The 15,967-nt window shown below is 46.2% G+C and overlaps 1 protein-coding gene across 2 annotated transcripts in view; it reads left to right on the top strand.

Annotated features, from left to right (window-relative positions):
- Positions 1-15,967, top strand: part of RAB11FIP1 (RAB11 family interacting protein 1) — a 32,295-nt gene that overhangs the window by 12,420 nt on the left and 3,908 nt on the right. The window contains exons 2-5 of one of the 2 annotated variants that reach the window (XM_021681568.2): positions 3,719-4,161; positions 5,169-5,970; positions 7,009-8,886; positions 9,626-9,734. In XM_021681568.2, the coding sequence (XP_021537243.1) occupies positions 3,719-4,161; positions 5,169-5,970; positions 7,009-8,886; positions 9,626-9,734 (3,232 nt within the window). The remainder of the gene's footprint in view (positions 1-3,718; positions 4,162-5,168; positions 5,971-7,008; positions 8,887-9,625; positions 9,735-15,967) is intronic. The other variant, XM_021681569.2, reaches the window with a different exon arrangement.

The raw sequence follows: 15,967 nt of genomic DNA, 5'->3' as shown, positions 1-15,967 counted from the left end.
CTTTATGTACTCTGCCCTTTGGATTAGGAAAATGAACCCGGCCCTGATTTCTGAGATAATTCAAGCTTTCTGGGCCTCCATGAAAGGCAAGGCTGGAACACGCCCATTTTGCATCAGAGGCTGTGTGGCCCTGCTGGGACTTCATTATTTATGAACTACTTCCGTGAGGTGATGGAATTAAATGAGCTAAAAAAACAAAGCAAAACAAAAACAAATGGATAGAAACACTTAAAATCGAATTGAAGCTTGATGTTGAAACCTACAAATGTGTCTGGTTTGGGATTTCTTAGGGTGAGACATTCATGAATCATGGCTTTCATTTATTTTTGAGTTATGCGTGTGCAAGAACCCTTGCTTAAACGGTTTGAATTTTTAATGATGAGGGTAATACTGTGAGAAGAAACAATTCCTGTCTTCTTTTCCAGCTTTAATAAATCCAGCACAGGGCGCCTGGGTGGCTCAGTTGGTTAAGCGACTGCCTTCGGCTCAGGTCATGATCCTGGAGTCCCTGGATCGAGTCCCGCATCGGGCTCCCTGCTCGGCAGGGAGTCTGCTTCTCCCTCTGACCCTCCTCCCTCTCATGTTCTCTGTCTCTCATTCTCTCTGTCTCAAATAAATAAATAAAATCTTAAAAATAAATAAATAAATAAAATAAAAATAAAAAAAAAATAAATCCAGCACAGATTTTTAAAAATTCTGAACATTTGCATGGGACGCTTACCTGTGATTCAGGCTGCTCTTCCCATCCTTAAATAGCCCTGTGCCTGTTCTTGGCTACATGGTGTTTGGTTTTAGGTTTGCCTGTGAAAATAAATGATAGGAACAGTTGATGAAGCATCTGTTCACACCTCCTAGTGGTTTTAGAGGTTCCCCAAACAAATCCCACTTTAATGCCAGGGGACCGAACCTGTGCATCGGGTAATAATAGGTTCCCCAGGGAGGATTCTAGAGTTGGTTGTAGCGTCACTCAGAACAAACAGACTGGCGCTGATACTTTTGGAGAGGAGGGCTGGTCCCAGGAACTGTCGACAGCCTGCTTTGAAGATCTCTGCGTCTTTGAAGGTCATCTCTACATCCCCTGGGAGGCTGCGGGTCGGGACTGAGTTGCGTGGAAGAGCTTGGGGAGGCGGCCTGACCCACGGGCCTCCCCAGGGTGGAGAGGTGAAACTGCTTGTGGCTGGTGTGGTCATCTGAGCTCCGCAGTCAGCTTTCAGCAACTTCCCCTTTCCAGGTGCCTGCAGTGGGTATTTACAAAAGCTAACCACCCTTCATCACCCAGGCTACCGTTGAGCCACGTGACTGTCCGAAGAGGAAAAATACAAATAATCTTCTGGACGTCTAAATGACAAACATGCAAAAGCTTCCAGGCTAGGTCTTGGAAGATATACTGGAAAGACACCAGACTGGCAGGGGTAAGGTGGTGTTGTAAACACCTTTCATCTCCACTGCCCCCGCCAGCTGTGGCCTGTGGTTTTTAAAAACCATAAAAGATTTCCCCCTAAAGGTCCAGAATCATAGCTCACATCATTTTCTCCGATGTTGGCTGTATTTTTGAAATCCAGTCTAAGTTCTTCTCGATGGCTTTGCATACTGGACTTTATATGTAATCTTACGATTTATGAGGGGTGGCTGGGTATGGCGGGTTTTCCCCCTTTCTTCTGAGAACACCTCTTTTTTTCTTATGATAGGACTTTCACATGAGAAGCTTAAACTTGCCTCAGAAAGAATTTAAATTTGAGCCCTCCTCTCGTGTCTTGCAAAGGGGAGGTGAGTTAGGAGAGAGTGCTAAGCGGGAAGTTTGGTGTAAGAGAAAGAATAGGAGCTTTGGAGAAATGCAGAACTGACTCAGAATCCTGCCTATGCCCTTTGCCAGTTGCAAGACCTTGGACGAATCACCTGCCTTGTGTGCCTCAGTGTCTTTGTAAAATGGGTATAATGTCCATTCCGTGTCATCCTTGTGAGACTTAGATGAGGACATCCCTAAGTGTGCACAATGCCAGGTATGCTGTAGGCGCTGTTTAAGTGTTAGATGTCGGCTTCCTCTGCCCCTTTCCTTTTAGTGTACAGTAAGCTGAGATAGTGGGGCAGCGATCTGCCCTGTGAGCAAGACCAGCTGAGGGTGAAAGAGGAAACTGTGCCCGTTTGAGCAAACCTATCATTTCCTTAACGTCCCCGGCCCTCAGCTCTTAACTAGGTCACCACACAGAACATCCAAATGTGGTTTCTCAGTCTGTGACGGTAACCCTGGGGATGGCTGTCAGTGGACCATGTATTCAGACTTTTCTGCTCAATAGTGGTCATGCTACTAATCCGGCTCACATTCTTGCAGTTCACCAGATGGAAAATGCCCACGGGAGATTTCCTTTTTCTGACGTTCGTCTTTCGGGAGAGTTGGACTGATAGAATATTTGCCATATCTTGAAGTAGTTTGCAAACGACCAGTTGAAATACTTGAATAGTGTTTGAAATATTCCTTTTTTGGATTATTAAGTTAGGAAAGAATGCCTCCTTTCAATTTCCAATTTTTTTTTTTAGGATGGTAAAATATACATCTCAAAATTTACCATTTTCACCATTTTTTTAGTGTATAGTTCTGTGGCATTAAGTACATTCACATTGTTGTGCCACCGTTACCACCATCCTTGGCCAGAACTTTTTTCTCTCTCCAACTGAAACCGTGCCCATTAAATACTAATTCTCCATTCACTTCTGCCCCTGGCCCCTGGCAACCGCCATTCCTACTCTATGAATTCGACTGCTGTAGGTACCTCATATAAGTAGAATCATACAATGACATTTGTTTTTAAAGATTTTATTTATTTACTTGTCAGAGAGAGAGAGCGCACAAGCAGGGGGAGCGGCAGGCAGAGGGAAAAGCAGACTCCCCACTGAGCAGGGAGCCCCATGTGGGATCGTGACCTGAGCCAAAGGCAGACGCTTAACCAACTGAGCCACCCAGGTGTTCCACAATGTTATTTTGTGACTGGCATGTTTCATTCTTTTTGAAAAACAAAAACAAAAAACATATTTACTCTGTCTTATATTTTCTATTATTCCCTGGCAGGGACTGTTCTACAAACTCTTGCTTTTTTTTCTGAGATGTGTGTGTGAATTTGCATTCTGCCTTCTTAACTGTTTGTGTATGAGCTTTGCATTTTTACCCTGTTGACGGAAAATACCAGTCACAGGAAATGATTGGTTGGAATATTTGATTTATTTTATTTGATTGATTGATTTTTTTAAGATTTTATTTATTTGACAGAGAGAGACACAGCGAGAGAGGGAACACAAGCAGGGGGAGTGGGAGAGGGAGAAGCAGGCTTCCCGTGGAGCAGGGAGCCCAATATGGGACTCAATCCCAGCACCCTGGGATCATGACCTGAGCCAAAGGCAGACGCTTAACGACTGAGCCACCCAGCCACCCCATATTTAATTTATTTTATTGTTAGAAATAGCTATTGAATCAAGATTTTAAGTGACTGTACATTAAGTACAGAATCAGATCCTATCTTTGCCTGGTGGATGTCTTCTCAAAAACGAAACTGCAAGTTCTGCCCTCATTCCCCTACCCCACCCTCTACTCCAAAGAAGAGAGCCCAAGAATGTGCTTATGTAAGAGGTTGGTGGTAGCAGAGAAGAGAGACTGGTTAATGGGGACAGTGAACATTGTTTTAGGCTCTTTGATTCCAGGGTAACCTCTCAGCCTTTCTCCTTGTAGGTGGTATACCTTGAAATCCAAACCAGGAAAGAAGGATAAAGAGCGAGGAGAAATTGAGGTTGACATCCAGTTTATGAGAAACAACATGACTGCTAGCATGTTTGACCTCTCCATGAAAGACAAGTCTCGGAATCCATTTGGGAAACTCAAGGACAAGATCAAGGGGAAGCGTAAGGATAGCGCGTCAGATACTGCTTCAGCCATCATTCCCAGCGTGACACCCTCCGCTGACAGTGATGATGAGTCTCCTTCCAAAGACAAGAAAAAGAAATCGAAGATCAAGACCCTGTTTTCGAAGTCGAATTTGCAGAAAACGCCACTTTCCCAGTCCATGTCCGTCCTGCCTACTTCAAAGTCAGACCGAGTGCTGCTTCGTCCTGGAGACTTTCAGTCCCAGTGGGAGGATGATGACCATGAGGATGAATCCTCCTCTGCCTCGGATGGTAAGTTTTCTCCTCCTTCTTACTTGGGCGCTCTCTCTCAGCCTATTTGCATTAAGAGAGAAGAAGCAAATCTTAAAGAGGAAGGTTTTAATTCAGTTCCTCGGTTACGGAAATGATGATGATGGTGGTGATGGTGGTGATGGTGGCCATGATGGTGGTTAATCTTGGTTAGAAAGGCTTCTCTATTCCTAAGCCCTCTGGTTTCTAAGAATGTATAAATTCCTTTTCTAAAATGTCTGGCTCGGGGCACCTGGGTGGCTCAGTTGGCTAAGCGCCTGCCTTCGGCTCAGGTCATGATCCCTGGGTCCCGAGATTGAGCCCCATGTTGGGCTCCCTGCTCACTGGGGAGCCTCCTCCTCCCTCTCCCTCTGCTGCTCCTCCTGCTTGTGCTCTCTCTCAAATAAATAAATAAAGTCTTTAAAAAAAAAAAGGTAATAAAAAAATAAAATGTCTGGCTCTGTAACTGATGTACGTTAAAAAAGCTTTTGGAGTTAACAATGAATATATCCAGGCTTTTTTTTTTTTTTTTTTTTTTTTAGTTAAGAGTAAAATCATAGAACCTTAGAGCAGTTCTGACATTTTATTAACTCATCAGATATTTATTGAGATCCTATTAATGTGTTTAACCCTCATGGGAATCATCTTTAATGAAAGTTGAGGAATCTAGTTCCTTTAACTGTGAATTAACTGTGGATTTGAACTTCAGTTTCAATGACCAAATCCTTACTGTTGGCCAGATTCTGCCCTTCTCATTGGTTTAATGCAGGGTTTCTCAACCTCCACACCGTTTGTAGCTGGGGCCAGATAATTCCTCATTGTGGGGACTGCCCCGTGCATCATAGGATCTTTAGCAGCATCCCTGGCCTCCACCTGTTAGATGCCAGTAACACACCCCCATGCCGATAACCAGAAATGCATTCAGACACAAGAGATGGTCACCCCCTTCCGGTTGTGAACCGGTCGTTTAACTTCTTGTTTCCTTTTGATCTTTGTTTTTCTTTCCACAGTCATGTCTCACAAGAGAACAGAGAGTGCAGATGCTAAGCAACTGAACCAGATCAATTTCAGTCTTCCCAAGAAGGAAGGACTCTCCTTTCTTGGCGGCCTTCGGTCTAAGAATGATGTCCTTTCTCGCTCTAATGTCTGTATCAACGGGAACCATGTTTACATGGAGCAGCCGGAAGCCAAGAGTGAGACCAAGGACAGTACTCCCTCCTCTTCCCCGTCCCCCCAGGGCTTCAGGAAGAAGCATCTGTTCTCCTCCACCGAGAACCTGGCTCCTAGGTCTTGGAAGGAGCCTGGAGATGGAGGGGCGGTGTCCTCCGACAGGCGGTTCTCTGAGTCTTCCACAAAGGACTCTCCGAAATCCATGTCTCTGCCGACCTACCAGCCGCAGGGCAGTGGGGATATTCGGGAGAACACGGCTCCGGCGAGCTTGGAAGCTGCAAAAGAAACCAAAGAGAGCAAGAAGCAGGAGAACAAGAAGTCCTCTTTGCTTTCTCTGGTGACGGGAAAGAAGGACGTGGCTAAGGGCAGTGAGGGTGGAAGCCTGCCTACCATCCCAGGGAAGGAGAAGGAAGGCACACTGATGGAAGTCCAACCAAGGGAGGACCAGCCAGGGCCTGACGAAGACCTGGTGAAAAGCTCTGAGAAGGACACTCTGGCTGTCATCTCTGGATGGGTTAAATCCCTGAATCCCTTTGAGGAAGTGCCGATCACAGAACCGGAAGCTGACCGAAAGCCCAAGTCAGAACCTGCACCAGCTGTCGGCTCTACAAGGGCTCCGCAGACCAAAGCTGTCAAGCCTCGGTGAGTCTTAGCCCCCCTGGTGCAGGGTCTGCACCTCACTGTTCGTGGTGGTCAGCAAGGTCTGCCGGTAGAGCAAATCTTGCATGTGGTTCCCGGGTGGTACCAGTGTATGGCAAGCATTTAATGGCCTGAGTTATTTTTACCAGCCCATCCTGCCTGACTGCCTGCCTGCCTGGCTGGCCCACCCTGGCCCAGATTACAGTGATGTGTCCCAGCCCAGAGCCACTGCCAGCAGGCATGGTCTTTCCGTCTCAGTAAGATAATCAGCCCCCAGTGGAATGCCCTGGTTTGCAGCAGATTCTGAGTATTGCGAGTTGGGCAGACCAGATTTTGGTTGTGGCATGTGCAGAACATGTGTTTATTTAGAGTTCTTGTCACATATTTCCCTTTGAGGCAGATGATATCTTTCCTCCTTGCAATTTGGCATTGGTGTGCTGGCACGGGAGACCCTTGGCCCACTGTCGAGTGTGCCCGTTCTCTGCGTGTTCAGTGTGCATCTCGTTGCAAGAGCCTGAGTGAGCGTTGGGGGCTTTCTGCTTTCTCACATTCACACTAACAATATTTCTGTGGTCTGGGATGGGAGAGACTTTTTTTTGAGATTCTGCTTACTTTGATTTCATACACACACACACACACACACACACAAATACACAGACACACACACACACACACATGGACACACACACACACACGCAGACTGTTCCTCTTCAGGATTGGTGCCTGTTGCCTTCAGGTGCGTCTTTTACTGCTTCGAACTTTGTAGATACTTTTTGTTTATCACCAAAAGAAATTGTGGGCTGTTGCTTTACCTGGAGCTTTCTGTTTCTGTTGCAACAGCCCTTCGTGTGGCAGGTGTGTTGGTGATAAAAGTGTCCCTTTCGTATGTTAGGTGATTGATGTTCCGTCTCTCACTTCTTAAGATATTGCCCCAAATATAAAAGTGTTCTCCCCTTTGGAGCAACTTTATTTGTAAGTGTTTCTCGCCTCTCACGATGCATCTGCAACTGACCTGCAGACTTTATTTTGTCCTTTTTGCAGACTGGACGTGTCTCCAGAGGCTCAACCCACAGCCAGGCTTCCTTCTTCCCCTGACTCTCCTCTCTTCTCTGCTCTTCTTTCCAGTTCTGGCCACACACCAGTCCCTTCTAAATTGGGGCATGGTGCAGAGACACCGTCCTCTGAATCTCCCTCTGTCTTCTCTTTCTCATCTCCCATAGTGGCTCCCATTTCCACCTCCACGCCAGTTGAGAACTGGCCTTCCACAGACAAGGGCCAAGCCTGTCCTGAAGAGCCATCTTTGCTCCTTAAGGCAGAATTGCCAAGGGAGAGTTTAACACAAGTTCCAAAGACTATTTCTGGTGGCTCGGGGTCACTTTCCAAAAAGCTACCCACTCCAGCTTGTAAAGGGACGGAAGATTCTCCCACAAGGAAGACCAGTGAGGTAGGCCCAGAGAGCACCGTCGGTAGTGACTCAGAAAAGTCTCTCCTGAAGCAGCCTGCAATGGGGCACCAGGGGGAAGATCTGGGGTTTCCCCCCTCAGAACGAGACTACGTCCCTTCATTTCAGGAGGCCCAAGAAGTAACATTCGCCCTTTCACTCAGAAGTGGGCAGACTGAAAGCCCAGTGGGGAGGCCTCCGATGGGGGCAGACACAGACTCGGAGAGTCTGTCTGCGTCTTTTGGGGAGAACGGACTTCAGGAAGACAGCATGACTTCTGCCATGAAGGAAGGGGTGCCCCCTCTTCAGATGGGAGAATCGGCTCCCCCTCTTGGCTCCGTGATGCAGAGACACGGAGAGAATGTGGGCGAGAGCCGAAAGAAAATCAAGAAGCACGTGTCATTTTCTGAGCAGCTCTTTACGCAAGAGGAGCTAGAGAAGTCCGCCGGGCCGGTGGAAGAGGACAGAAGTGATCCCCAGGAGCTGATGCATGAAGGAGCCGCTGCTGGAAACGTGTCAGACCGGGAGCCTGCTGGGTCCCTCCACGCAGAGGACGCAGAGAAGGGCGCTGTGTCCCCACCCGGGCGCGCGAAGTGCGGTGTTCCGGCTTCTGAGGCAGACCCCCTTCCCCGCCCCTCATGCGAGGAGAGCGTCTCAGAAGGCCCCGTGAGTGAAGCAAGCTCAGGGAAAGACATTCCCCTCTTGAGGATCGAGCCAGACGATATACTTATGGCTCAAAATCAGAGCAAAGCCAGTGATCACGAAGGTTTATTGTCCGATCCCCTGAGTGGCCTTCACTCTACCCCAGGTGTGAACTCTCCAGTCATGGCTGATCTGGGCTTAATCCTTCCTTCCATTCCTGAGGTGGCATCGGATGATGAGAGAGTGGATCAGGTTGAAGATGACAGAGAGGCAGCCCAGGTGGCAGCCCTGGAAGGAGGGCCTTCTTCCTCGAGCCTGTCCCCTGCCCGTCCTGAGATGGAAAAGGGGCCGAGGGGCGAGGCAGACGGGTGGGCGGCGCCTGTGGAGAGCCTGCATGACCTCAGGTCAGAGGCACCCAAAGCATCTGCTGCAGCGTCTTCAGGTCCAGCTGCAGCTTCAGGAATTCACAAACCAGATCTTGGCAAGGGCTCACGCTTGGATAAACGGCTGCCAGGTCCTGGCAGTGGCGAGAAGGGAAAGCTGATGGGAAATGGGAGGCCAGGCCAGCCTCCTGATAGGGCCCTGGATTCTCCTATATCCAGCCCCTCCTTTTCTGAGACCTTTCCTGTTACACACTCTTCCCCCAGCAGCCCACACGCTGACACTCACCCCACCGGTACAGCAGAATCTCAAAAAAAAGCAACAGCAGAGGGCTCCGCTGGTAAGGTGGAAAATTCTAGCAAGAGGAAGCCGCTTCTTCAGGCCTGGGTCTCACCCTCAGAGACACATCCAGTGTCAGCTCAGCCGAGCGCAGCAACGGGGTCAGCCAAGCACAGGTGAGAGTCGGGGAAGATCGTTTCATCCATGGGAGCGATGCGCTCCCCCCCCCCCCAACCCTTTGCCTTCTGCCTGCGGGGGTTTTGGCTTTCTGCTTGCACGGCTGTCCCGATGGCACACCCGCGCGCTGTGCTGGTAGGGCCTGTTTTTAAAGGGTCTCCCCCCGCCCCGTGGTGGGAATACCTCCTCGAGACACTCCTGTGTTTTTAGGGAGAACATAGTGCCAGTCTTCAGAGGTAGTTTAGGGATTGTTCTGCCCAGTCAGAGTTGGGGCGCTCGAACCGCAACGATGTCCTGTGGCCCCGTCTCTTCCTAGCATCAGAAAGCAGCCGAGACGGAGTGGTAGAACCCAGCAGTGCTGAAAGCTTGCTGTAAGGTGAAGCTGAGGAACGGAAGGCTCAGTAGCGACTCCCACGGTGCGGGTCCTAGGCTGTAGTTGCCTCCAAAATCAGAGGCTGTCTTTAATGTTCTTCTGACATTGACAGTGAGACCAGGGGTCTTGTGAGAGCACCAGGACACCTGGCTGTCCAGTGTGCATGGTGGGCCTGCATGTGGCTGCCTCGTGCTGGCCGCCCTCATATCCACAGGAACGCTGGTGTGTGTCGGACTGGAGGTGTGAACAGAACTTGTCACCACTCTGCCCTCTTGTCTGTCTCGCCAGCTGCCATCTGCGAGATGGACGGTTTCTCGGTTTTGTCATTACTGAAAGGTCTAAGGATCCTATCCGCTTCTCTTTAGACTCCACCCCGTGAAGCCAATGAACACAACAGCCACCAAGATTGCTAACTCCAGCTTGGGCACGGCCACCATCATCAGTGAGAACTTGATCAATGAGACCATGATGAAGGTATGTCTCCTCCAAGAAGTAGGCGTGCTAGTTAGGGATCTATGAAAAAAACCATTTCTAGAGTCACCATGATATACACCTTCTTTGGCAGCAGGTAATGCCAGGAGTGACTTGAGCATACAAACGTCTGGGTCTTCAGATAATCTTTGGAAGCCTCCACGCTTCCCAGGGGATTATTACTGCTCCCCTGAGAGTTACTTAGTTATTGTTGAATTGCTTAGGTCTCAAGCAACGTGATTGATACCGGTGCTGCTTTTTGGTGAGAAGAAAATGTCACCCATCTGGTCTGTTCCAATCAGATATTTTCATTTCCCCGTGTATTCTTTCTTATCTTTTGGCAAGAATGTAAAATTCTTGTGGTTGTCATCATTGCCTAGATATACTTTTTTGAAACTTTATTCTGCAATCATTTCAAACTTAAAAAAAGTTGCAAGAATAGTACAAAGGACTGCTATAAACCTTTCATCAATTGTTGACATTTTACCATATTGTCTTTATCACTTTCACCCTCTCTTTCTCCTGTTCCCTGTCCATTCTCTCTTTGTATATATATACTTTTTTTTTTTTTCTGAACCATTGGAGGGTAAGTTGCCTACCTCATGCCCCATTTACCACTAAATACTTAAGTGTGTAATTCCTAAGAATAAGGTCATTTAATCAAGGTCAAGACATGTAAAGTTGATGTAATCCTCTTTTCTCATCTGTAGCCCATACTTGAGCTTCACCTGTTGTCTCATGAGTGTGCTCCCTAGTTTTCCTGTTTTTCTTTCCAGTCCAGGATCCAGTCCGGGATCTCTTGCTGTTTTGTTGCCATGTCTCCCTGGGCTCCTTTATCCTGGAACAGTTCCCCAGCCTTCTTGAAGTCTCTCAAGACCTTGACATTCTCTAAGACTTTAGATCAGTTGTTTTGTAGAATTTTCCTCTGTTTGGATTTGTCTGCTATCTCCTCATGGTTTGGTTGAGGTCGCGCATTCCCGGCAGGAATTAACCGTGCAAATCATGCGTCCTTCTCAGTGGTTCGTAGAAGGAGGCACATTACATCCGCTTGTCGTGGTAGTGGGCATGTTAACTCTGATGACTGACTTTAGGTGGTGTCCAGGAGGCTCTCTAGTGTAAAGTTGCTATTTTCCCCTTTTACAATCAATATGAAATTCGTGGGGAGTTAATTTCAGACTATGTAAACATCCTGTTCTCAGGCTTTCGGATCCATTGGTGAATATGGCAGTGGTGAAACGGTGATTTTCCAGTTCCATCGCCCACATAGAAACACTGTTCGATTCTCTTTTTCATTCAGTAGATCATAAGCATTTTTGCATGTTGCTACTTAGTCTTTGAAATGGTTGTACCAATATTTGCTTAACCATTCATTCCCCTGTTATTGGATATTTGGGTGATTTTCTGTTCTTCAGTGTGAATAACGTTATAGTCAACAATTTCTTGCATAGAACTTTTCCCCTTCTTAAGCTAAATTTCCAGGAAGGATATCGCTTGATTAGAGGCTCTCTTCTCTTTCAAAAACTTGGGCTAACTTTAAAAAAAAACAACTCCTGCCCACCAGCGAAACCAAGCCAACCCCCCAGATGATCTCTGCTTTGGAGCATCTCCATCCTGCCCTTTCTGGTTCTAAAGTCAGGAGGCTATGGAACACTGCCTCGTTGCAAACCTCTGGTCTTTGACTCATTATCACTTGGGCTGGAGGAGAATGATTTACGGAGGGACTGATTGGCAAGGCTGTGTTGCGTTTCAAATATGTGGAGAGGAATTTCCTGACTACTGGGGACCACTGTCAGTAGAAATAAACTTTATTTCTATTTTAGTCCAGGGCATCTAAACGCTTCATTTAATGAGAATTTTACAGTCCTATGCACTGTAAAACATCAAGTAGTCTTTGCGATTTTAGAATAAAAATTTCTTGCTCATGTCTCCCTTACTCCTATAAGCATTTCTATATTTTTTAAGATTTTATTTATTTGTGAGAGAGAGAGATAGGGAGAGAGAGCATGAGCAGGGAGGAGAGGGAGAATCAGGCTCTCAGCTCAGCAGGGAGCTCGATGCAGGACTCAATCCCAGGACCCTGAGATCACGACCCGAGCTGAAGGCAGACGCTTAACCGACTGAGCCACGCAGGCGCCCCTGTAAGCGTTTTTAAAGTGCCAGTTAGTTGTTACCACCTGGGTTCCATTGCATCTCTGCCACCAGGAGCTGGGCGAAGGGTTTACTGAAAGCTGGGGCTCTGAGGTTCAGGGAAGGAGGCTGAATAGTGGTAACAGATGGTCATGGCGAACGAGCTAGCATCTTCTAGCTGCCTTGCCTTCTCTTTCCTTGTACTGCGTGCTGCCGGGGCCAGTGGTAAGTGAGCATCATTCTGCTATGTTTTAGCCCTAGCCTAAAAATGCCCCATAACTCGCCCAGCTCAGCTTGGCGGGCCTCTGAGGGTGTGAAGAGGCAGCACTTACCTTCCAGGAGTTAACGATATTTACCAGGAAACCAGGCAAAAGAACAGCATAAAAGGGACAGTAATGAAAACTAGGGTCATGGAGCAGCCTCCCATCCCCTCTTGTACTGTGGAATGCAGCTGGGCTCCAAAGAGAAACAAACACCTAGCTCTCGGGAAGTGAGCAAGACCCTTGGCTCCCATTTTATTTATTCTTCAAAGCTCATTTAATCAGGGGCTTATCTCCTGGCCCTGACTGAGAGAATATCTTGCCTTAAAACAAAGGCAACTGCTGCTTATTTTGCTCATGATTTGTAAGCCCGGCAGCTGCCCTTCTGGCTGCCTGCAACAAAGCGCTTGGTCCTGGACCATACCTAGTAAATACTCTGAGCAAATATGGAAAGTTTCCTAGCAGCTCCTCTTGGCCCCCCATATAACAGATACTTTGTACTAAACCATAAATATTTACAAAAGTAACTACTCTTTGGAATGTTGCAAAGTACCAGCGAGGTTAGGGAAAGAAATTGCACAGCTGAAGTTATGAAAAGCTAACTGAGTCATTACCATAATGGGTTTTTTTTGGGGTTGCTGTTTTAGGGCCTCCATCCCTTATAGATGATTTATAACTTAGGAGTGTATTATTTACCCAGGTGGCTTTAACACTTCCATTTAAAAATAATACAGCCAACTACATCCAAAAATCATCTGTCCTGTTAATATGGAAAAAGTTAGACACAGATTTGAATATACGTCATTATTATTACAACTATGGTGGGAACATCCAAGGTGAAAATCCTGGAAGGAAATATGTGACAATGGGCAGTGTTTTTTCTTGAATTAATGGTTATTTTCTTTGTACCTCTTCCTTGCCATGGCTGTTGCTCACTTTCTGTAATGCTGGATTGTTTTATAATTTTTTAAGTCATCACATATCTAGGATTGCCTAATGATTTCAAAGTCTTACATTCTTTCCCCTTTGGGTTATGAAATCCAAATTGAATAGCTGTTTCATAGTTTGTAAGGTATGAAGTGCACATGCCTTTTCAACCCTACGCATTTATCATAAGGAAATGTTTTAGAGACGTGATCAAAGATTTATGCTCATACATTTTAATAAAAATGTTATATATAATTTGAAAACTGAAAAAATCTAAATATCTAGCAAAGGAGATAGGTAAAATATAATGAAATTTTAAGTATCCATTAAAAATGATTTTTGCTGGGGCACCTGGGTGGCTCAGTCGTTAAGCGTCTGCCTTCGGCTCAGGTCATGATCCCAGGGTCCTGGGATCGAGCCCCGCATCAGGCTCCCTGCTTGGCGGGAAGCCTGCTTCTCCCTCTTCCACTCCCCCTGCTTGTGTTCCCTCTCTCGCTGTGTCTTTCTCTGTCAAATAGATAAATAAAATCTTAAAAAAAAAAAATGATTTTTGCTAAAAAAAAAAAAAAGGTGGGGGCGCCTGGGTTGCTCAGTCCATTAAGTGTCTGCAGACCTTCAGCTCTGGTTGTGATCCCAGGGTGCTGGGATTGAGCCCCGAGTCAGGCTCCCTGCTTGGTGGGGAGCCTGCTTCTCCCTCTCCCACTCCCCCTGCTTGTGTTCTCTCTCTCTGTCAAATAAATAAGTAAAATCTTTTTTAAAAATTATTTTTGCTAAAATTTAGTGATGGGAAAGTGCTCACAAAGTAATTTTAAAATGCTTGAAAACCATATTCTGCATGATGCTTAAAGTATAAAACTTAGCATAAAGAAACCAAGGAAGAAATAAGAGACCCAAATGTTATGTGTTGGAGTTCCAGGTAATAATTTTTTCCCTCTTCTGCATTTGAGATTTTCCATTATGAGGAAATATCCCCTTTATAGTGAAAGCAGAATTCTGTTATTTTGGAGGAAAATTAATTTTTTTAAAAGATTTTATTTATTTACTTGAGAGAGAGCAAGAGAGCACAGAGGGAGAAGGAGAAGCAGACTCTCCGCTGAGCAGGGAGCCTGTCACGGGGCTCGATCCCAGAATCCCGGGATCATGACTGGAGCCAAAGGCAGACGCCTCACCGACTGAGCCACCCAGGCGCCCCTGGGGAAAATGAATTTTAATTTGTCTTCAAAGTCTAGTTGAGCTGTCACGCCCCATCTTTGCAGTTTGTCCCGATTTCCTGTGTAGCAGAGGGCTCTTGGTTGTCCAGCTCTCTGAGCCCTAGTGTGTGAGGCACTCTAAGGACCTGGTCTCTACTCTCCAGGAGCACCTGCTGCTCCTGCCTCCGGGCGACAGCTTCTTCATCTTTCTCTCTCACAAACCGTCTTGCCCCGTATCTTATATGATCCACATTTTTCAATAAATAAAATCCTTGTATGACAGAGCTATAATCTAAAAACCCTTGAGGACATCAAGACAACTCCTTTTTTAAAAATTGTGGTAAAATAAACATAACATAAAACTTTTACCCTCTTAAGCATTTAAAAATTAAAAAAAAAATTCTCAATTCAAGCGCAATTAACATATAGTGTTATATTAGTTTCAGGTGTACAGTTTAGTGGGATTCAACAATTTTATACATTACTCTGCTCATCATAAGTGTGTTCTTCATCCCCATCATCTATTTCACCCATCCCCCTGCCCCGTGGTAGCCATCAGTTTGTTCTCTACAGTTAAGAGTCTGTTTCTTGGTTTGTCTCTTTTTTTTCTTTGTTCGTTTGGTTTGTTTCTTAAATTCCACATATGAGTGAAATCATATGGTATTTGTCTTTCTCATGCTGACTTGTTTCGCTTAGCATTATACTCTCTAGGTCCATCCACGTTGTTGCAAATGGCAAGATGTCATTTTTTATGGCTGAGTAATACTCCATTATGTGTGTGTGTGTGTGTGTGTGTACCACTTCTTTATCCATTCATCAGACGAGGGACACTTGGGCTGCTTCCATAGTTTGGCTCTTGTAAATAATGCTGCAACAAACATAGGGGTGCATGTATCTTTTCAAATTAGTGTTTTTGTATTCTTTGGGTAAATACCTAGTAGCGGGATTACTGGATCAATTCTATTTTTAATTTTTTAAGGAACCTCTGTACTGTTTTCCACAGTGGCTGCACCAGCTTGCATTCCCAGCAACAGTGCGTAAGGGATCATAAGCATTTTTAAGTGTACAGACCAGTAGCATTAAGTACGTTCACCTTGTACAACCAGTCTCCAGAATCCTTTTCCAGACACTCAACTTTTTGGTTGAAGATGGTTTCAGAATTACTAATAGGATGACTGAGGTCCAGAGGAATGTGTGCCTTCAACAAGTTAAAAAAACAAAAACAACAAAAGGATTAAGGGAGAAGTGGTTTTTTGAAAAAGTAGTCCAACATCTCGCCTGTTTCCGTGCAGCCTGTGTTAGGTGAAAACCTGCTCTGTGCATGGAATTGTCGGTGTGTGCTTCTAAGCCGGGACTACGAGCCCTGTGCTTTCCTTCCGAGCCAGGATAAGACGGATGGGATTTCTCTCTGATGTCTGGCTAGCGTGTAGGCAGCTCACGTCGCTGCACTGAGCAGCGCCTTCTATCATGTTGTCAAAAGAGTGAATGATGATTCTGCTCTTGACTTATTAGCTTCTCCAGCTGGAGACTTGGTATGATGTGGTACTTTTCATTCAATCCTTATCTTGTGTTTCCTCACGGTTTGGGCCTGGTCACTTTGCAGCTGGACTCCAGTCATCCCAGATTATAAATGCTGATGGAGTAACTCCTTAGGGCTCCTGCTCTTGGCAAGAGTGGGGCCGCTCAGCCCTGGCACTGGCCGCTGTGTGCCCAGAGGGTGTGCCATGATTCT

The sequence above is a fragment of the Neomonachus schauinslandi genome, chromosome 2 (assembly GCF_002201575.2).
Source record: "Neomonachus schauinslandi chromosome 2, ASM220157v2, whole genome shotgun sequence".
In the NCBI taxonomy this organism is placed as follows: Eukaryota; Metazoa; Chordata; class Mammalia; order Carnivora; family Phocidae; genus Neomonachus; species Neomonachus schauinslandi.
The sequence above is the reverse complement of the archived record's forward strand: the minus strand, read 5'-3'. Positions and strand labels throughout refer to the sequence as shown.